At 45.4% G+C, this 21,762-nt stretch overlaps 1 protein-coding gene across 4 annotated transcripts in view; it reads left to right on the top strand.

Annotated features, from left to right (window-relative positions):
• Positions 1 to 1,480, top strand: part of LOC145355447 (protein tyrosine phosphatase domain-containing protein 1) — a 30,565-nt gene extending 29,085 nt beyond the window's left edge. For all 4 annotated transcript variants that reach the window (XM_080207563.1, XM_080207561.1, XM_080207560.1 and 1 more), the window contains one exon: positions 515 to 1,480. In XM_080207563.1, coding sequence (XP_080063689.1) covers positions 515 to 664 — 150 coding nt within the window. In that variant the 3' untranslated portion in view covers positions 665 to 1,480. The remainder of the gene's footprint in view (positions 1 to 514) is intronic.
• Positions 1,481 to 21,762: the final 20,282 nt, after the last annotated feature.

Below are 21,762 nucleotides of genomic sequence, written 5' to 3'. Positions count from 1 at the left end.
CACGGAGCCCACATCCTCCATGGCCTCATGACCAGCATAACGCCTGGTTTCATTCACTTCCTCTCATACTCTTACTGTAGTGCTAGTCATTATGCACGCACACATCTATAGGCCTTTCACCAGTGTCATTCATTAGGTCCCTATCCTTTCACCTAGTATCCTTTGTTGTGGGCCCTGATCCTTCACCTGCTTTCCTTCACCGAGGCCCTTGACATTTCACCTGGTTCTTTCTGTATGACCCTTGACCTTTCACCTCTTGTCCTTCATAATGAGGCATGAAGCTTCCCAACACAGTTGGCTTCCAAGTCGGAATTTTAAAGGAATTAGGTGAGAATATTGCAAATGCTCTAACCATAATCTTCCAAAATTCCACCAATTCGTGAAGTATTCCTTTAGATTGCCCATGTCACTCAACTATTTAAAAAGGTGAGAGTGGGAATCCGGGGCATCTTTGCCTGATCTCCTTCCTTATTGAAAACGAATGATGAATGTTATTAATGTTGCCTTGTTGCAGAGTTGTAAGGAAGATGTTGTGAATTTTGCTGATTTGTCGCAAAAACTGAAAATGGTCATCAGGGAAAAACGCTCGCATTACCTCTTCAACAAAGGAGTGGTGAAAACAACAACAGTGGTGAAGATATCCTCACATGGGAAGAGTAAATGAAAATTCTCTGCTTTGAACCTCCATAAATGTTACCAATTACTGCCATATATAATGGCGGTGTTTGGAGTTTTTCAGAATGTGTGGTGGAGGGGGAGAGATGGTGGGTAAAACTAACTAGAGATAGATGTCTACCAAACTGAAGCAGTTAACCCCCTGAGGTAGGGGGTCAGTCTGTCTCCCTGTGCCCTCAAGTCATAGTTGAGCATAAGCTCAGAGAAGGATGGACTCTTGCTCATCATGATTTAATTCCTCTAAATTGCCTCTGAATTCTGGGTTGACACCAAGGAGGGGATTCTCACATCTAGAGGTGTGGGTAACACCCCCTCATCATATGGGATGTGGAGCCCATAAAACACTCCCTCCTGTGCAATGTAGCTTCGGGTAAAGCTGGTTAAGAACATGGAGGTAGTGTGTGGTTCGTGTGAAAAAGGAGGGAAATATTGCACTGCACTTAATTGCTTTTTTGAACCTGGAACAACACAGAGGCAACTTTACCCTCCATCGAATTAGTGCTGTACCTGTCTTGAAGTTTTTAAAATGAGATTATGGGAGAGAGACCCAAGTTCCGAGTTGTTCTGTTACTGACGGTCTTGAGGCAATGTTGAGTGTATAACAGTAAACAGTTCTTATGTAATTGTATCTGTGTATTTGCTGCAGTATTTACTGGCATAGATCATCTGTAATATTCTGCCTGGAATGTATTAAATTAGTATGTCACTGCCTCACATTCATAGTAAATGGAACCAGTTCTTCCTTATCTTGAATAAACAGTGGTTTCTACAGATATTCAATGAGTAATTTTACCATGTTGAATAAAGGGACAATCTGTGGTTCAGAATTCAGGTTTTGTGCAACTGTCTTCTTGAATTTAGCGTTATCAATCACTTCCTCAAGTTTGGGTGAGTGTTGGATGTTTACGGCCAATATTTACTTCCACAATGGCATAACCTGAGGGGAGGATATAACACTGTGTTCTTCTGCTCTCTGTATACTAACTCTGCTCCTATCAAGTGGCACAGAGATTTTTGAATCAAAACAACACTTTCAGAGCTGAGGAACAGTATTAAAGAAACTTCAGCTACAGATTCCTCTGTGCTCCTGTTCAGCTTGCATTCTCCCTCTCATCTACCCTTTCAGAGAGTGTTCAGAGGGGCCACCAACACAGTGAAGTAGCTGCTTTTCCTAATTAGCTTGGCATGCTAACAAATGGTCTATTGTGCAAGCTTTAAGGAATCAACTGCCTATGAAATGTTTTCATCTAGAGAGATTGCATTATTGTTTAATAACACAGTAACATAAATAATACTTTCAAATCTGCTTTCTGGAGCAAATGGACAGAACATTCTGAAATGTGACATCTGCACAATCCAACCTCAAATGGCATGATGCTTATTTTTAAAAAGCACCACACTTAAATAAGAGAAAGTGTTGGAGACAACATTCATAAATTGTCAAAGGTAGTTTCATGTTTAATGTAAATATTGCAGCAAGATCTACAAAAGACATCTTTCCTCACTGCTTGGCCAGCTGTCATGTGAGAACAGGTGGCTAATTTTAATGTTACATGGAATATTAATTGCTGAATCTATTAAGCTCCACTATCTGGCTGTGTGTGTGGGTTTTTTTTAGTAATTAATTATTTTATGGGAAGTGGGCGTCACCAGCTGAGTCAGCAGTTATTGCCCATCCTTAATTGCCCTTGAGAGGGCAGTTAAGAATCAGCCATATTGCTGTGGATTTGGAGTCACCAGACCAGGTAAGGATGGCAGATTTCCTTCCCCAAAGGACATTAGCGAATCAGATGGGTTTTTACAACAATCAACAGTGGTTCTGTGAACTTTTAATTGGATTCAAATTTCATTATCTGCCTATGCAGGATTTGAACCCAGGTCCCCAGAGGATCACCCTGGGCCTCTGGATTCCTGACAATACCACACGACCATTGCCTGCCTTAATGTAACATCATGTAGAATTCACAGCACATTCTTTAATGTGACCCTAAATGAGAATACGATTGTTTACATTTTGTCTCTTGTTAAAGTGGCTGTGTGCATGAACACTATTCTACAAAACATTGACCTTCCACTTTTATAACTGTTGGGTAATCTCATCAGAGGAGGCCATGGCTTCCAAATGTAGGGAAAGCGCTTCCTTCAAAGAACTGAAGGGAATAGAAACCATGACATTAAAATGTAACTCTTGGTAATTTCTTACTGAATTCTGCAAGGTGATCTAGATTAAAAAGATGGATGAGGGTTGTGTTTTCAGATGTAATCTACTACCTGAAGAATATTAAGGGTTATAACCGCAAGAAATAACCTAAAGAACAAGTACTTCTTTAAAGGCACCTTCTGAGTTTGTGTATTTTAAAAATACTTGGCTGGATTTATCAAGCTTGTTGAAGTTGGCTCAGTGAAGGCAGGCCCACAGAATCATAGGGAAGTTTGTGCATCACATTCCTGTCAGTGGGAAAATTGCTTCCTGTTAATTCCATGAATAGTTTATGGTTGAAGAATGATTCAGAAGCTTGTCTTTTATCTTGAACAAGTTTATTTTCAAACAGCTCGGTAAAGTTACAACCTCATTATGGTTTCCCCACACTCACCTATCGCACCTGTCTCTATTCAAACTCTTATTTCGAAGTAAAACAGATAACCAATCAAAATAAATTGAATGGACTGAGGGACAAATTAAAGCTGCAGCCTCTTAAAAGAATTCTGCCTTGAAGGAAAAACAAATTGCAAATGAAACTTAGGACATCAAACTAAAACATGATTAAATGTGTCGATAAGCCAGCTCCTGCGGTGCCCACCAGACATGGAAAATCTCAATGGTGTCCACGGACTCCATGTTCTTCCTCTCTAGGGACACCCAGCCAGGAATGTAGCTACAGTAGAGAGACAGGCAATTGGGTGAGATGATCTCCTTGGTCACTCCCTGTTTGGACCTGTTGATGGCGAGTTTGGCCAGGCCCAGGAGCAGGTTGACGAGGAGATCCTCCTCCTTCCCCACCCCTCCTCGCCTCCACACTGGGTGCCTGTAGGTCAGGAGTGTCAGACTGAACTACAAACAAAACTGTAACAAAAGATTTTAAATATCTGAAAATGGAGTGCAGTCTAAAACAACTTCCAGAGTCATGGTCCACGGATTCCGCAAGGCTGTAAAAAGAGCAGGTATCTTGGGAGTTCGTGAACCGATGTAAATGAAGCTTGTAAGGAACTGCTGCATGTAACACGCTCCAGCCCAGCTCGCCAACGGTTCAGGTTGACAGACACAGGCGTTGTCAGGCTGTTTGATTAGGGAACAGTTTCAAACATACTTGGAATTGCTAGCGAGGAGATGAAAATAATTATTCAACAAAATCAACTACCCTAATGGAATATTTTCCTCCAGTCAGTCGTTTGTTAAAAGCTGTTATCAAATAATTTTGAGCAGTAAATGGACAAAATTCAAAACCTTAATGCAGTTAAAATTTATATTGAGCTTGTTTTGTTAAGGGAGAGTGAGTATGTGTGTCTGCGTGTGTATTTGTGTGTGCATGTGTGAGTGTGTGTGCATGCTTGTGCATGTGTGCATATGTGTTTGTAGTGTGTGCGTGTGTCTGTGTGTGCATGTGCATGTGCATGCGCTCATGCGTGTGTGTGCTTGTGTGTCTGTGCACTTATCTGTGTGTGTGTGTGTGCATGTGTGTCCATGTATATGTGCGTGCGTGCTTGTGCGTATGTGTGTGTGTGTGAAAATGAGAAGAAATAACAGTGTTCTGTTTGCACATCTGTTGTAACTTTTGTTTTGTGCTTTACATTATAGGAAGTGCGCTAAGCTCACAGAGAGAACAGAAGAGGTTGTGAGAAGTAGAATTGAGAGAGATTGGGAGTAGCAATTTGAGGAACTATCTTATAGATCAAGGAGAACCGAATGCGCAGAAAGTGCAGGCCCTGACTAATTGCAAGTGAATCTCACGCCACAGTTTACCGATTCTGCTCCTACTCTGTAAACCCAGGCAATTTGTTGGAGGTTAGTACCTGGCATCTTGTGCTGCCAGCTGTTGGGGGGAGGGTATATTGGGAAGGAAAATGGGGTGGGTGAGGATGTGGCATGGTAATTGTAGATTGGCACAGGTTCCAAGATGAGTGTGGAACTGGGAGCATCATCGCCCCTACGTGGCTGGCTTTAAAATGAAATGATGTGGAGATGCTTGCATTGGACTGGGGTAAACACAGTAAGAAATCTCACAACACCAGGTTGAAGTCCAACAAGTTTATTTGATAGTAACCCCATTAGCTTTCAGGCTTTGCCCCTTCGTCAGGTGAGTGGAGAGTTCTGGTCACAAACAGAGCATATAAAGGCACACACAGTTTACAGAATACTGATTAGAATGTGAGTCTTTACAGCTAATCAATTCTTAAAGGTGCAGACAATGTGAGTAGAGATAGCATTAAGCACAGGTTAAAAAGATGTGTATTATCTCCAGACAGGACAGTATGTGAGATGTTGCAAGCCCAGGAAAGTCATGGGGGTTACAGATAGTGTGACATGAACCCAAAATCCCAGTTGAGGCTGTCCTCATGTGTGCGGAACTTGGCTATCAGTCTCTGCTCAGCGACTCTGCGCTGTCATACATTGTGAACGCTGCCTTGGAGAACATTTACCTGAAGATCAGAGGCTGAATGTCCGTGACCGCTGAAGTGTTCGCCAACAGGAAGGGAACAGTCTTGCCTGGTGATTGTCGAGCGGTGTTCATTCATCCGTTGTCGTAGCGTCGGCATTGTCTCCCCAATGTACCATGCTTCGGGACATCCTTTCCTGCAGTGTATCAGGTAGACAATGTTGGCCAAGTTGCAAGAGTATGTGCCGTGTACCTGGTGGATGGTGTTCTCACGTGAGATGATGGCATCTGTGTCGATGATCCAGCACGTCTTGCAGAGGTTGCTGTGGCAGAGTTGTGTGGTGTTGTGGTCACTGTTCTCCTGAAGGTTGGGTAGTTTGCTGCAGACAATGGTCTGTTTGAGATTGTGCAGTTGTTTGAAGGCAAGAAGTGGGGGTATGGGGATGGCCTTGGCGAGATGGGCAAATCATTTTAACACTAACCCATCTGTGATGTGCAGTGAGGGAGAGAGGGTGGGGGGGTGGGGTGAGGGGCACTGCATCTACTACACTTAGGCTTTACTGACAGAAAGGACCAATTCTGGTCACTTGTACCTTCAGGACAGGGAGAGAGAATGAGACAGAGACCTAAAAAGAGAATTACATATTTAGCATAATTTACATAAAACTACATACAAATGTTCCACATCAACATCCTCTCACACTAAGTGGAAAATATTAGCTCAATAAAGGTTAAGCTAAGAACCTCCATCTCAACAGTGTAAAGTCAAAGTTTATAACAAAATAACATATGGTTTGTAAAAGGAAATCAGAAACAGAGATGTTTAAAGGTAGTTCAATCTAAAGGAAATGCCATTTTATGTGAGTAGTTTTATTATCCTTTTCACATGCATTGGTCTTAATGGTTTAATTTAAAGAAAAAGTTCCTTTAACAGCACCAAGAATGTATCTAACAAACTGTGAACTCGTAGCTCTGTGTTATCTGCACTCCAGTGTTAAGAACACACCATGTTCACATTTCAAGAACAAAGAAAATTACAGCACGGGAACAGGCCCTCCAAGCCTACACTGATCATGCTGCCAGACTGAACCAAAACCCCCTACCCTTCCAGGGACCATATCCCTCTACTCCCATCCTATTCATGTATTTGATAAGACGCCCTTAAAAGTCACTATCTTAAAGACTCGCTCTCCGGACACAGTCAGGAAATTTTGCAGCTCCTCATCGGAGGAATTGAACACCGGTCTCCCGCTTGACAGGTGGGGATAGTAACCACTCTACTAACAAGGGAGTGCTCTATATTGTGACATATTTCAACATATTGCTGCCTGGCAGGAGATGGTGGAAGAAAATTGTCGAATCAATGGACTTGGGAGGAAGTTATTTTGAAAAGCTGTTGCAGGGATAGATAAACTGGGCACGAACACAGTTTTGTTAAAAGATTTCTAGCTATTTTTGGGAAGGTTTTGTAGCATGAGAGACTGCAAGAACTATGATTATGATTACCATGTTCAGCAAAAGAAAGGGCAGGATAGGAAAATCATGCATCCTTTGGTTCCCAACTTTGAAATGAAAGTTTAGCTAAAGAGGGCCAGATATTTTGTGTTGTAAGTGCCCTGCAATTTCCATTACTTGTTATTCAGCTCATAATTGGTATTGGCATTTATACAGCAACAATAAATTGGGTAAATATTTCAAGTTGCTCCACAGATTCACAACAGACAAAAATTCAGTGTTAAGGAAGGATGAAAAGTTTGGTTAAAAGGGCAAGTTTAAATGAGAAGACTGAGCCAGAGAGATTTAGATAGAGAATTCCAGATGTTAGCTGTTTTGGGAATTCATCCAGAAATAGTAGGATGAAAGGAGTGAAGGATATGTAGCAGGCCAGAGTTAGAGGAATGCAGTTTACAGAGGGTTGGAGGAGATTCCAGAAATGGGAGAGTCAGGAAAGTGAAGGTGAGCATTATAATTTGAGGTGTTGATGGACCATCAGGCAATATAGGTCAGCAAGCACAAGGTTAATGATGAGTAGGACCTGGTGCTGATTTGGATATGGGTAGCAGGATTGTGGATGGGCTGAGGGTTATGGAAGCTGGGGGGGCAACACGGTGGCACAGTAGTTAGCACTGTCAACTCACAGTGCCAGGGACCTGCATTCGATTCCAGCCTCTGGTAACTGGGGATGGAGTTTGCATGCTTTCCCCGTGTCTGCATGGGTTTCCTCCGGGTGCTCTGGTTTCCTCCCACAGTCCAAAGATATGCAGGTTAGGTTAATTGGCTGTGATATATAGTTATACACAGATCGTAATGTAACATATGTACAGAAATACTTTATCACTGGGTGTAGTAGTGTTATACCCGGTAACAGATGATGGCCTAAGCCATCTCATTGTGATGGTTGGTGTGGTATCACAAAGGCATTGTTTACTGCAACGTTCCATTGAGACAGTGAATTTGGAAACAAAAGCCAAGGATGAACATGAGCTCCATAGACAGTGCTAAGATTGGTAGTGTTTTCTGTTGTCATTAGTGACAACAGCTCCATATAGTACAGGTAAGTGTGGAAGATTAAAATTAAAAAAAAAATTGTAGGTGAAATACTTTCTTTTCAATGAACTTCAAACTGAATCCAGATGAAAGGTTAAAGTTTTTTTTTCTCAAGTGGTCTGCAGGAATAGCATAGTGTTAGATGCAGAATAAATCTTTCTTTGATAGTGATAGCCTTTTTCCTCTGATGGAAAAATCTAGCACGAGGGGGCATGGCTTTAAACTAAGGGGGGGTAGTTATAGGACAGATGTCAGGGGTAGGTTCTTTACCCAGAGGGTGGTGAGGGATTGGAATGCCCTGCCTGCTGCAGTTGTAAATGCGCCTAGTTTGGGGGCGTTTAAGTGGTCTGTGGACAGGTTTATGGACGAAAAGGGATTGGTTTAGGTTAGTGGGTCATTGTTGTTTTTTTTTAACTGGTCGGCACAACATCGTGGGCCGAAGGGCCTGTTCTGCGCTGTAATGTTCTATGTTCTATGTTCTCAACACTATCCCATCAACATACCTAGGCAGGTACAGCATGGGTTAGATAAAGCTCCCAATACAACGTCCCATCAGACACTCCCAGGTAGGTATCATATGAAACATACCCAGGAAGGTATCGTATGGGTTAGACACAGGGTAAAGCTCCCATTACCCTGGGCTAGATAGAGTAAAGCTCCCATTACCCTGGGCTAGATACAGTAAAGCTCCCATTACCCTGGTCCATCAAACGCTCTCAGACAGGTGCAGCATGGGTTAGATACAGAGAAAAGCTCCCGTTACCCTGGTCTATCAAACACTGACGAAGGGGCTAACCCCGAAAGCTTGAGAGTATATTATCAAATAAATAGGTTGGGCTAAAACCTGGTGTTGTCAGACTTTTTACTATCAAACACTCCCAGACAAGTTAGATACAGAGTTGATAAAAAGAAAAATACAGAATATGAGCAAAAACTAGCTAGGACTATGAAATCAGACTGAGATTTTACAAGTGTATAAAAAGGAAGTGTGTAGATAAAGTAAACACTGATACCTCAAAAGCAGAGACAGGAAAAATTATCATGGGGAATGAGTAAAAGGCAGTGACATGGAATGAATATTTTTGTGTCTGTTTTCACAGTAAAAGATCCAAGTTACATACCCACAAATAGAGGATCTAATAAAAGTGAGGAAATTAAGATAATCAGTATCTGCACAGAAAGAGGACTGGAAAAACTCAGGGGATTAAATTGCCAGGATGTGTTTGCCCACACGCAAGGGTTTTGGAAGAGATAACTGCAGATTTAGTAGGTTATGCTGGTTATGATTTTCTAAAATTGCCTAAATTCTGGAACGGTGCCAGCAGATTAGAAATTAGCAAATGTAATGCTGCTATTCAAAAAGGGGAGAGAGAGCAAGCAGAGAACTGCAGGTCAGTTCAATTTCCCGGCGGAAATTCCCATTTCAATTTCTCATCCAAGGGGAAACTCCCCTGACAAAAGCAGGACCAGAAGGCCCAGCCAATGGTGGGCTACCTCTGTCACTGCAAGGCACACGGGGCGGGTTGAGTGGAAAATCCCACTCATGGTATACTTAGTTATCCAAAAGCATTCAACAAGGTGTCACACCAATGGTTAATATACACAAGATAAGTCTCACAGAGTCGTGGCTGATATATTAACATAGATAGAGGATTAGTTAACACACGGGAAGCAGAGAGTTAAATGGGGTTAAATGGGACATTTTCAAGTTGGCAGGCTAGATCAGTGCTGGGACTACAGCTATTTACAATCAGGTGAACAGACAGAGAGTAATATATGTACGTTTGCAGATGATACAAAGTTGGGAGAAAATGTAAATTGTGAGGTGAAGAGGTGCAAAGGGATCCAGACAGCTTAAGTGAGTGGGCAACACGATGGCAGCTGGAGCATAATATGGGGAAATGTGAGATTATTCGCTTTGGTCCGCAGAGCAGAAAAGCAGAATGTTTTTTCAAAAGGAATGAAACTTATAAATGTTGATGATCACAGAGACCTAAGTATATTTGTACAAGGAAAACAGATTGCAGATCCAGCAAGTAAATTAAGAAAGCAAGTGGCATGTTGGCCTTTATTACAAAGGGATTGGAATATAAGAATAAAGAAATCTTGTGACAGTTTTTATGGGGCTCACATCTAGAATACCATGTGTAATTTTTGTCCCTTAATGTAAGGAAGGATATACTTGCATTAGAGGCAGAATAGCAAATATTCACTAGCTTGGTCCAGGATGAGAGAGTTATCTATCCATTGCTGGCAGGTTCAGAACATTCTCCAGAATTTAGAAGAATAAGAGGTGGTCACATTGAAGCATTCAAGATTATGAAAAGATGTGAGAGGTTGGACATTGAGATGTTGTTTCTGTCTGGCTGAACAAGGGGCAGTTTCAGGATAAGGGGCCAATCATTTAGGACTGAGGTGAGAAATTTCTTCATTCAAACTGTTGCGAAACCTAGTAATTCTCCACCCCAGAGGGTTGTAGATGCATTAACATCGAATGGATTTAAGGTTGACATACAGATTTTTGGTCACTCAGGGAATCAAGGATTATGGGGAGCAGAGAGGAAAGGGGAATTGAAGCCCAAGATTGGGCAAAGCTGGTTTGAAGAATGCATGATCGCTCTTGCTTTAAATGTTTTTAAAGCTCTCTCTCATTAACACTCTGAGAAGAGGTGCAATTTTGGGTAGATATAAGGCTCTCTCTTCACTATCCCATCAAACACCCCCAGTGCAGGTACAGTATGGATCAGATACAGAGTAAAGCGCCCTCAATACTACCCCATTAAAGCATTCCTACACCCCTGATGAGCACCTCCTGTTGCAGTACAGAGAGATTTTCATTGTGTACCAGCCAGTCTTGTGGCCTCCCCGATTGGGGTTGTCAATGTAGTGCTGGTTGCAGCCCATTTTATGAGTTTGTCCTCAAATCAACTGGACTGAGACAACATTAGAGCAAAACAATTTGAACTGGATTGAAATCAAAGTCTTAACAGTGAGAGAATAATGCCCTACCACTGGACCATCCAATCCTTGGTGAAGATGCCAAACGTTTTAAGTAAACATAAACTCTGTGACCTTGTAGTCTAGGTCCTCTGACCTCTGATCCTCAAGTCCTGTTATACTTTTGCAGTGTTTAATCACTGTCCCAGGAGCAATAAATTGGGGACTGTGCCCATTGACACATAATTAACAAATGAGTAACTTTGTGAGTGGAAAGGAAACAGTGGACAGGGATATTCTGAGGGCATTTAAGGAGCTGGGAGTAGTAGAAATTCTCAGAATCCTCCAAAGTTCCAAGACCCCAAAGAGCTAACTTACTGTTCACCAATCCTTAAACAAAAGGAGGTGTTTTGGATGTGTTGTCCCTATTTTTGCTAACAGCCTTACTGTTGAAATATCAATATAACTGAGAGCAGAATTGGCATTGAAAGCTTAAACCTTTTATTTCGTCTTGTCTCAGGTGCTGAGTGAGGCTCACAAAGCTTGAAGACAAAGAGTTGAAGAAGATCATTTCTTTCAGAGTCAGTATTTGAAGAAAGTTGCCAGGGCTGGGGGCACACCATAATTAGGAAGTGAAATGGCAGAGGCTGCAGGAGTGAAAAAAAACAGAAATAGTTTCATAGAATTGGAAGTAAGAATTTGGAAGAATATGGAAGCAAGTGAAGAACAGAACAGCAATGACACTGGCTGTATGAAAGTGAGTGAGCAAAATAATATGGACAGTACTGAAGGTATGAGGCTGAGTGAAGAATATACGGAAGACAGCGCGTGGAATAACAGACTGAATGAAGCGAAGAATAGCATTAACACTGGGAGCACCAGACAGACAGAGAAGTATGTGGAGGATAATACTGGTGACCCTGCCATAGAAACAGAACATGTTCTGATCAAGAATCCGTTTAAAAAAGTAATGATGGAGATCTTCTCGATGGTGGAGATTGCATGGTCTGTCAATCTGATCAGCATGTTGCTTTGTGCTGCTTTATCCTGCTCCTGGCCAATCAGCAGTTTTTTGAGTGACAGGTCACTGATCAGTGAGGAACATCATTCCCTCTGAATTAATACAATAAACCGCAGAAAAGAGCCATACATAATTCCAGCTATTATATTAGAATGAATACAATTGAGTTTTCAATATGCTTCGCAGTCTGTTAATAGAGGGTTTCAGGTAGTTCAAAAGTTAAAATTTATTTATTAGTGTCACAAGTAGGCTTACATTAACACTGCAATGAAGTTACTGTGAAAATCTTCTAGTCACCACTCTCCAATGCCTGCTCGTGTACACTGAAGGAGAATTTAGCATGGCCAATCCAAACAACCAGCACGCCTTTCAGACTGTGGGAGGAAACTCACGCAGACACAGGGAGAATGTGCAAACTCCACACAGACTGTGACCCAAGCAAAGAATTGAACTCGGGTCCCTGGTGCTGTAAGGCAGCAGTGCTGACCACTGTGCCACCATGCCCTGTTTGTAACAGACACGCAGGAGTGAGTTGCAGGTTGGAATCTAATTAAGGGGTTTGGGTGGCTTATATGTCGGATTACCAAGTCCTGAAGTACAGTCAACTTTGCAATGCTGGAAATACAGAAGCCAGTTTGCAAACAACAAGGTTACATCAATGAGATGATAATGACCAGATAATGTTTTATTGACTGTGACAAAGATAAACACACTCCCTCCTTGGCCTTTTGGTCTATTCGCAGTCTTTGGCATAGATGGCCACACACCCTCCTCCTCCAGTTGCTTGGGACTACAGTCGCCTGTTTCTGTTCTAAACCTAAACAATCGAATGTGGCCATATAATCAAATGCAATGGCTTTTCTTCCTGCTCCCGGGACATCATCTCAGGTGTCCCCCGAAGAATCTATCCCCTCCTTCGTTTTCTGGTCTACACATGTCCTTCACATCATCTGGAAACACAGTGATAGTGTCAGTGTGTCTCTCCTAATGACAGACAGCACTGGCTGACTCCTCCGCAATCTCTAAGTGCTCGGATTGCTTGTCTAACATCTAATGCTGGATGAACAATCATCTCCCCCAATTAAAAACTGCCAAACTCACTGGGTGGGATTTTATGCCTTCACCCGACCTGAGACTGGAAAATCCCACCCGCTCCGATTCCTTGGCAGATAGGGCGGTAGAATTCCGGCAATTGAATTTCGATCTCCCTGATGGTGGGATGAGGCAGTAAGATTGCGAGAGAGCTGAGAAATCAAGTTCACACCCAATTTCTCGCCTCTTGCGATTTTACTGGCAACGGATATCTGGCAAGATCAGCCTCATGTCTGACAGGGGAATATTACGGAATTGTCTGGGCTCACTTGCCTCAGTGGCCTCATCTGGTGAGGATCATGTATGGTCCCCATCAATGGGGAGCTGTCATGATGGTATCGCCATTGAAGCCCCCCCATGGGATTGGGGGGCCAGGGGTTGCTCCTTGGGCTCTTCCAACTTGGCACCCTGGCACTGCCCACCAGGTATCCTGACACTGCCAGCCTGGCACACTGGCAGTACCCACCAGGCACTGGGCATTGCCAAGGGGCAGGCCTGAGGGGGCAGGACCTGACTGGGAGTGGGCCGTTTGGAAGTGGGGGAAGCTACCACTCTGCAACAGTGATCTGTGGGGGAGGGGGGGGGACTGCTGTCACTGTGCAACTGCAACTGGTGGATGGGGGGAGAGGGGGAGGGTGATCGGCCCGGGTGGATGGGGTTGGTGATAACTCCAGGCGGCAAGGGTGGCAAGCAATCTGCCATGGAGCCCTGTCCATGAAGGTCAGCTGGAGCTGGGGGCGTAGTGGCAGGGTTCTATGCTCTCAGAGTCTGCAAATGTGCAATTGTGCCCTCTGCTGCTATCAGCCGGCTTTCAGATGATTTGGGCTCTGCGCATTCCCCCTGCTGGTGGAGTCCAAGCTTGGCAAGATTTTTTGACTAAGTCTGGTAAGATTCGATTTTTAAGTTGCCCAAAGTAATTAAGTGAAATTCTCCCATGTTCATGCTTGTTCGGGACTTCAAATTTTTTTGGTAAGATCCGCCCCCATTGTTTTTAGCCCCCACCACAAACTCTATCCTTCTCCTTAGCTGGGAACTCTCTAAGGCTGAACCAGAGTGCTGAGGTACAACCTTGTTCAACTTCAAACCATATATCTATGACATCATTAAGAATGTCGATTTTTACCTCTATAACCTTGTCTGGTGAACTCATCTTCAATCACCATAATCCAAGGTGCTGAAATTCCCCCCTTCAACCTCTCTGAGTTAAAAAGCAGAGAAGCAATGTTAAACATATATTGAACCTTGGTTGATTGGAGAACTGTGGATAGTTTTGATCTTCCCATTAAAAGTGTTGAGGCTCCAGCAAAGTTCCTAAATATTTTCACAAAGACAATGCCAGAAATTAAAGGTTAAAGCAATTTAATAAGTTGGGCCTGTCTACTCTAGAGCAGAGAGGGGTGCAAGGTAATAAAGGTCTTAACATGAGAGAGGGATTCGATAGGATAGATGGAGAGATTTCCCACATCTTCTACAAACATAAAATAGTCACTAATAAATCCAATCGGGAATTCAGGAGAAATATTGTTACCTAAGAATGATAAGAATGTGGGAGGTATTGTCACAAAGAGTAACTGAGGGGAAGGGAACTGGGAGGAGATTCATGTGAAATACAACTGCCAGCATGGACCATTTGGGCCAAATGGCCTGTCTTGGTGAGGTCAATTTCATGCAATTCTCTATGCGGCATTTTTGTGTCCGTCCACACCATGTGCTGAGCTTTTGTTTTGGGATCAAGAGCTTGACATCATCTGAACTTGCATCAATGTCAGGTGCCCAATGCAATTTTCCTGTCAGGGTGGTCAATTAATGGACGGGCTTGCATTCCAATTGAGGTCAGTGGATGGGCTCCTGGGTTTGAGAACCAAGAGGAGGCCATGGAGCCTAGTCACATCAGTAGCCTCACAATCTGAGCTGCAAGCCGTGCCTGTGAGAGAGAGGGAGAAAGAGGGAGAGGGGGAGAAAGAGAAAGAGAAAGGGGGAAGGTGTCTCACTGAAAAGGGGCACAACATTTCCTATTTAAAAAGAGGACAGCTGATCAGGTGTTACTGAGGAGGGAAAACCCCTCCACTGGTCAGCCAGGGGCCACAGCGATATCCTGATAGCCAATGGCATTGTAAAGAGTACCCAATGGGAAGGAATAGTATTCCCCTTCTCCCGATCCAGTACTGGGAGCTCGCCTTCATCCACTGGCCTTTCTTTGGCTGTGTGGGACTAGGAACATTCCTGTCAGTGTCTTCCTGGCCTTTTAAGGTCCTGAATTGGCTACTTGATGCTTGCAGTCAGGTAGTTGTTACACTCCCACTCATTCACTTTTAAAAGACCCAGCTACAGGAACATGCAGGTAAACTGGAACTCCTTACTCCAGGGCCAGTTTTCCAACCCTCCCACCTCTAATCCTGATTTAGACAGAAAGCAGAATTCCTGCCTCCCAATTGCACAAGCCTTGTGTGACACTGGCCCATTATTACTGACAACACAAAATGTAAATATAAACTGTTAGAATGTCCTTGCCCCAGTGAGACACTCCCAATTTTCACAGTGCTGCAATACTGAGCTTTTATCCTTCTTTCATGGGAGGTGGGCATCATTGACAAGGCTGGCATTTGTTGCCTGTCTCTAATTGCCCTGGAACTGAGTAATTTGCTCATCCATTTTATAAGGGCATTTAAGGTTCAATTATATTGCTGTCACATACAGGATCACAGATTTCCTTCCCTAAAGGACATTAGCGAACCAGATGGATTGGTACAACAGTCGATGATAGCTTCATGGTTATCATTGCCAAGATTAGCTTCTTTATTCCAATTTTTAAACATTAATTAATTGAATTGAGATTCCACCAGTTGCCAAGGTGGGATTTGAACCCAGTATCCTGAAGGCATTACCATGGACTTCTGGATTACCACCAGAGACATTACTACTTCGTCACCATTTGCCCCTAGTCATGTGTCATTTGGCCTAAAAACTCCCCTGTTGGATTCCTGCATTATTCTGAATGAGCTGCCCTCAGTTGGAGCAACAGTGTATACCCCAGCAGTTGCTCTCAGTATCCCTAGGGTTGTGCCAGGCATGGTGCCGTTGCTGACGATTACTATTAGATTACTGTTCAACAATCAGTTTAAGATCAGCTAATGTTATCTTGGTCAAAAAGTGAGAACACCTGTTTTGCATTCAAGAAGAACAAATCAAAGTACTTTTATGTGGTGAGGAACAGCTGTGAAAGTGCAAAGGGGTTTCAGCATTAGTGAATCACTGGAAGTGCACAGGTATAATATCTCAAAGAGAAGGCAATACAAAGTAGAGGGAGTGATGCTGGAGATTTACAGACCTTGGATCTCTCTGATTTGAAATACTGCATTCAATTTTGGGCACCGGGCTCCTGCAAGGATATTTTCCGACGTGCAGAGGGGCCTGGGTGCTCTGGTGCATGAGTTACAATAAGCTAGGATGCAGGTGTAGCATATAATCACGAACGCTACCAGTGAGGCCGGCTTCAGGGAACTCGAGTGCCATTACACAGGATGCCCAGATCTGACAGTGAACCAGGAGATTTCCTTCCAATCCCCCCACTTCTGACCCTCATGGATGTCGGACACCCCAGTCCCCATCATTGGCGGCATTATTACCGCCCACACAAACTTTGGGGCATCAAAAGCCTCCTGATGAGTCCTGTGGCGGACCCCCCAAAATTCCCCTTCCCGTTAAATCCCATTCTGTGACCCAACCTAACATGCAACCCCTGGAAGACAAACTCCCCCCCTAGACACCTCCCCTGCAAGCCTCCCCTTCCCGCATAACCACCCCAACTGCACACCTCCCCTGCAAGCCTCCCCCTCCCGCATAACCACCCCAACCGCACACCTCCCCTGCAAGCCTCCCCCTCCCGCACAACCACCCCCACCACACACCTCCCCTGCAAGCCTCCCCCTCCCGCATAACCACCCCCACCACACACCTCCCCTGCAAGCCTCCCCCTCCCGCATAACCATCCCCACTGCACACCTCCCCTGCAAGCCTCCCCCTCCCGCATAACCACCCCCACTGCATTCCTCACCTGCAAGCCTCCCCCTCCCGCATAACCACCCCCACTGCACACCTCCCCTGCAAGCCTCCCCCTCCCGCATAACCACCCCCACCGCATACCTCACCTGCAAGCCTCCCCCTCCCGCATAACCACCTCCCCGCCTACCTCCCCTGCAAGCCTCCCCTTCCCGCATAACCACCCCCACTGCACACCTCCCCTGCAAGCCTCCCCCTCCCGCATAACCACCCCCACCGCATACCTCACCTGCAAGCCTCCCCCTCCCGCATAACCACCCCCACTGCACACCTCCCCTGCAAGCCTCCCCCCCCCGCATAACCACCCCCACTGCACACCTCCCCTGCAAGCCTCCCCCTCCCGCATAACCACCCCCACTGCACACCTCCCCTGCAAGCCTCCCCCTCCCGCATAACCACCCCCACTGCACACCTCCCCTGCAAGCCTCCCCCTCCCGCATAACCACCTCCCCGCCTACCTCCCCTGCAAGCCTCCCCCTCCCGCATAACCACCCCCACCGCATACCTCACCTGCAAGCCTCCCCTTCCCGCATAACCACCCCCACTGCACACCTCCCCTGCATGCTTCCCCCGCATAACCACCCCCACTGCACACCTCCCCTGCAAGCCTCCCCTTCCCGCATAACCACCCCCACTGCACACCTCCCCTGCAAGCCTCCCCCTCCCGCATAACCACCCCCACTGCACACCTCCCCTGCAAGCCTCCCCCCCGGCATAACCACCCCCACCACACACCTCCCCTGCATGCCTCCCCCTCCCGCATAACCACCTCCCCGCCTACCTCCCCTGCAAGCCTCCCCCTCCCGCATAACCACCCCCACCGCATACCTCACCTGCAAGCCTCCCCTTCCCGCATAACCACCCCCACTGCACACCTCCCCTGTAAGCCTCCCCCTCCCGCATAACCACCCCCACTGCACACCTCCCCTGCATGCTTCCCCCTGCATAACCACCCCCACTGCATACCTCCCCTGCATGTTTCCCCCCGCATAACCACCTCCCCGCCTACCTCCCCTGCATGCCTCCCCACCACCCTCCGCATAATCACTCCCCCCCCACATACCTCCCCTGCATGCCTCCCCCCCAGCCTGTTGCATAACCCTCCCCTTGCAGAGCTCCCACCCTGCATAAGCTCCCCATCATACCTCACCGCTGTCATAGCCACACTCCTTGGCACTGCCCCGGCATATTTACCTAAAAAACCTTTTCTCTCAGAGGGTTGTTCAACTTTTGCAACCCTCAGCCTCAGAAGATGGAAACAGGATAATTGAATATTTTTAAGGCGGAGATAGATAGGTTCTTCTTAGGCAAGAGAATCAAAGATTATCAGGTGTAGCCGGGGTAGCTGGGGAATGTGGAACTCAACCCAAGAAGATCAGCCATGGTCTTACTGAACAGCAGAGCAGAACTGAGGGGCTGAATGGCCTACATCTGCTCCAGTTTTGTAAGGCAGTATAATGGTTTTGGAGGGGATACGGTGCAGAATGACCAGGGCTTAAAGGATTAAATTCTTAGCTTGTGTTCTCTTGAATTTGGCAAGTTGAGTAGTGATCCAATTAAGGTGCTTAAAATTGCAACAGACTTTGATGGAATGGAGGGAGAATCCAGAACAAAGAGACACCGTCTTAAAATCAGAGCTGGGCCACACAGGAGTGAATTTAGGAAACACTTCTTCATACAGCGGATAGTGGAAACCTGGAACTGTCTCCTCCAAAAAGCTGCAAATTTGAGTTAATGGGACTCAAGACAGAGTTAAACAAGCATTATCAACAGATGTGGAGCAAAGATGGGTAAATGGAATTAAGATACATGTAAGCTGTGATCTAATTGAATTGACCAGCAGGTTTGAAGGGCTGAATGGCCTGTTCCTGTTCTTAATATATCTGTGAGTGGAGCCTGGGGGTCTGTCTACATTTCAGCTGTGCTGTTCTCTACATATTGCTGGAGTTGATTCAGTCGAACGATTCCAGGCAGTCCCATGCTGATCTGCTCCAAGATCTGATTCTTCATTGGCCTTTGCAACTCAGGTCCAGAACTCTAACCCTCAAAGTAGTGATGCAATTCTCAGGCCCACTGCAAGGGGTTAGGATCACTGATAGCATCTTGAGAACTACCTTCAAGTCAGGTACACCCTCGCCAGTTTCTGAATAACACAGTGGTTAAATGTTAGACAGAAAAAATGGGGTTTGAGTTCTCACATCTAGGCTGGGCAGTTGCCTTTCAAATAGAGAACCAACTAAAATGAAAAGAAAGACTTTTATTCATTGATTACCTTACACAATCTAAAGCACTTCACAATCAATGAAAGCTTTTCTGAAATATAGTCACTGTTGTAGTGTAGGAAATCTCATAGCCAGTTTGGACATAACAAGGCCCCGTAAACAGTAGTGTGACAATGAGCAAATAGTTTGTTCCAGTGATGATTCCATCCTCTTGAATAAAATCCTGGAGGTCAAATGTGAAGATTGGGCTGTGCTCAGTCAGGGCCTGGGAGAGGGGTGCAGATGGTGCCAAAAATCTGGGATGGCATGGGGGAAGGGGTGGAGCCGAGGTGCAAGCTCAATGTTGTAACAGTGTCCAGATTGAGAATGTGGAAAATCAGCCTCAGCTGTAGTTGCTGTGAGTCACACATGAGCCAGACCAGGTAAAGATGGCAGATTTCCTCCCCATTTTTACAACAATCAATGATAGTTTTGTGGTCACCATTACTGAGACCAGCTTTATAGATTTATTAATTGAGTTGAAATTCTATCAGCTGCCATGATGGGATTTGAGCCCATGTCCTCAGATTACTTGCCTGGGCCTCTGGATTACTAGTTCAGTGACATCCTCATCGCGTCACTATCTCTCACCGAATGACCCACGCTGCACATGGCCCAGATAGTACCTGTACCAAGGTGCCAACAATCATTTGACTAGGACCTTTGTAATTGGTGAATTGGTAAGGGGCAGGTTGAAGGGGCAGTGGAAGACAAGGGGTGGGTGAGGGGAATAGTGCGCAATAAAGTATCATTAGAAAAACAAATGTGATATTTCCAGGCCTCGGCTTTTGGGATTTATGCTTGGGTAAGGGAGAAATTCCCTGGAAAATATTTATTTATAGGAGGGGTTTGTCAGATTTGGCATTTCTGTGAAAGGGTTGGTCTGCGGGATGTTAAATCTTGGGAATCACTGCTCTGGTGCCATTGGCCTGCTGGGGATTTGGTAACTAACCCATTCGTTGGTATAAAAGCAAAATACTGCAGATGCTGGAATCTGAACCGAAAACAGAAAGTGCTGGAAAATCTCAGCAGGTCTGACAGTGCCGGTGGAGAGAAAATAGAGCCAACATTTCGAAGCTGGATGTTCCAGACTCAAAACGCTGGCTCTATTCCCATTCACTGCTGTCTGTTATCATGGAAATGATTTTTCCATTTTGCAGATCACAGAGTCCCTAATTCTGTCAGAATTTAAACTTGCTTTCGAACTTTCTTATCATTAAGGGATATTTATTGTGTAAAATTAGACAGACGTCCATTCTCAGCCTATTGTTGTATCTTTGTGGCAATTTTATGTGAATCACAAGAATCATCCCCATGGCCTTTTAACAAAAAAACAATCGGTCTGGCAATGTGTGCATTACATAAGAAGGTCAGAATTTATTGCTTATCCCTAGATGTCCTTGAGGTGATTGTGGAATCTTTTTTGAATTACTGCAGCCATGTGACAATGTTACTCCCACAGGAATTCGACCCAGTGAAGATGTAGGGACAGCGATATATTTCCAAGTTGATATAGTATATGACTGGGAGATGATGTCCAGGATTCTCCCAAATCAAAACTATGTGCCCAGTGGGCGGGAAAAAGGGAGAATTTCCCCCTTATTTTTTGGGTGTAATTATTGAATGATGTGCAATGAAGAGCATCTTAGAGTAATTCAATTTGAACAGTAGGGTGAGGGCAGGGCCTCATTCCGCCCGAGATGCCGACAGCACAATGCTGAGTGCCCACTGCGCATGTGTCGATATGTCAGTGGGAAGATCGGCGCATGCATACTGACCCCCTCTATTGCTGGCATCCCCAGTGTTCCTGAACCGCCCCCACCACCCCCACCCCCCCACACCTCCCCCCCCCCCCCCCCCCCCCCCCACTCCCACACCACTCCCCGCCGATCACTGGTCTTCTGCATCTGATAGTTGGTCTCCTGACACACAATCCCATTGCTGGCCTACCAGACCCACGCCCTCCTGCCCCAATCTCCCCTCCCCACCACCGATCACCCTCCCAATAGGCTCTGCCCCCCCAGTATGTTCCACTTCCCTGAGCAGTGCCAAAGTGCCCCAAAGGCTGTGCCAAGGTGCCAGGCTGGAACTGCCAGGCTGGCACTGCCCAAGGGACACCCACTTTTGTCATCGACCTCTCGGGCAGTCTTCAGTAGCCTCTGGTCCCACCAGTAGGGTGAGGACACCTGATCCCTGTTAATGGGGACCAGTTGTAAACCCTGCTGGTGGGAACCTGTCCTGGCAGGGATAGGGAGGGGAGACATTGGAGGGAAGCTAGCGGGCCAGGAGAATACCATCCTGGGCCTGTTAATCATATAGAAAGAGCAATTTGGAAATATTGATTTCTGGTGCAGAACTGATTATGCTACAAAAATGGCCTCAGAGATTTGCAACTGGAATCTCACTAAACATTACTGTCTCTTGGATAACTGCACTACCCGGGCAGTGCAATAGGCTGGGAGAATCCTGCTTCATGACTTTCCCACAGCATTGACCTTGCAGATGATGAGGTGATAGGGTTGGGAGGTGCCACAGAATATGTTCTGCATTGTAGCCTCTGATCACTGGAAACTGT

Source organism: Carcharhinus amblyrhynchos, chromosome 19, assembly GCF_965287045.1.
Source record: "Carcharhinus amblyrhynchos chromosome 19, sCarAmb.v2.hapA, whole genome shotgun sequence".
Taxonomy (NCBI): Eukaryota; Metazoa; Chordata; class Chondrichthyes; order Carcharhiniformes; family Carcharhinidae; genus Carcharhinus; species Carcharhinus amblyrhynchos.
Note: the sequence above shows the minus strand (reverse complement) of the source record. Positions and strands in the feature narration are given on the sequence as shown.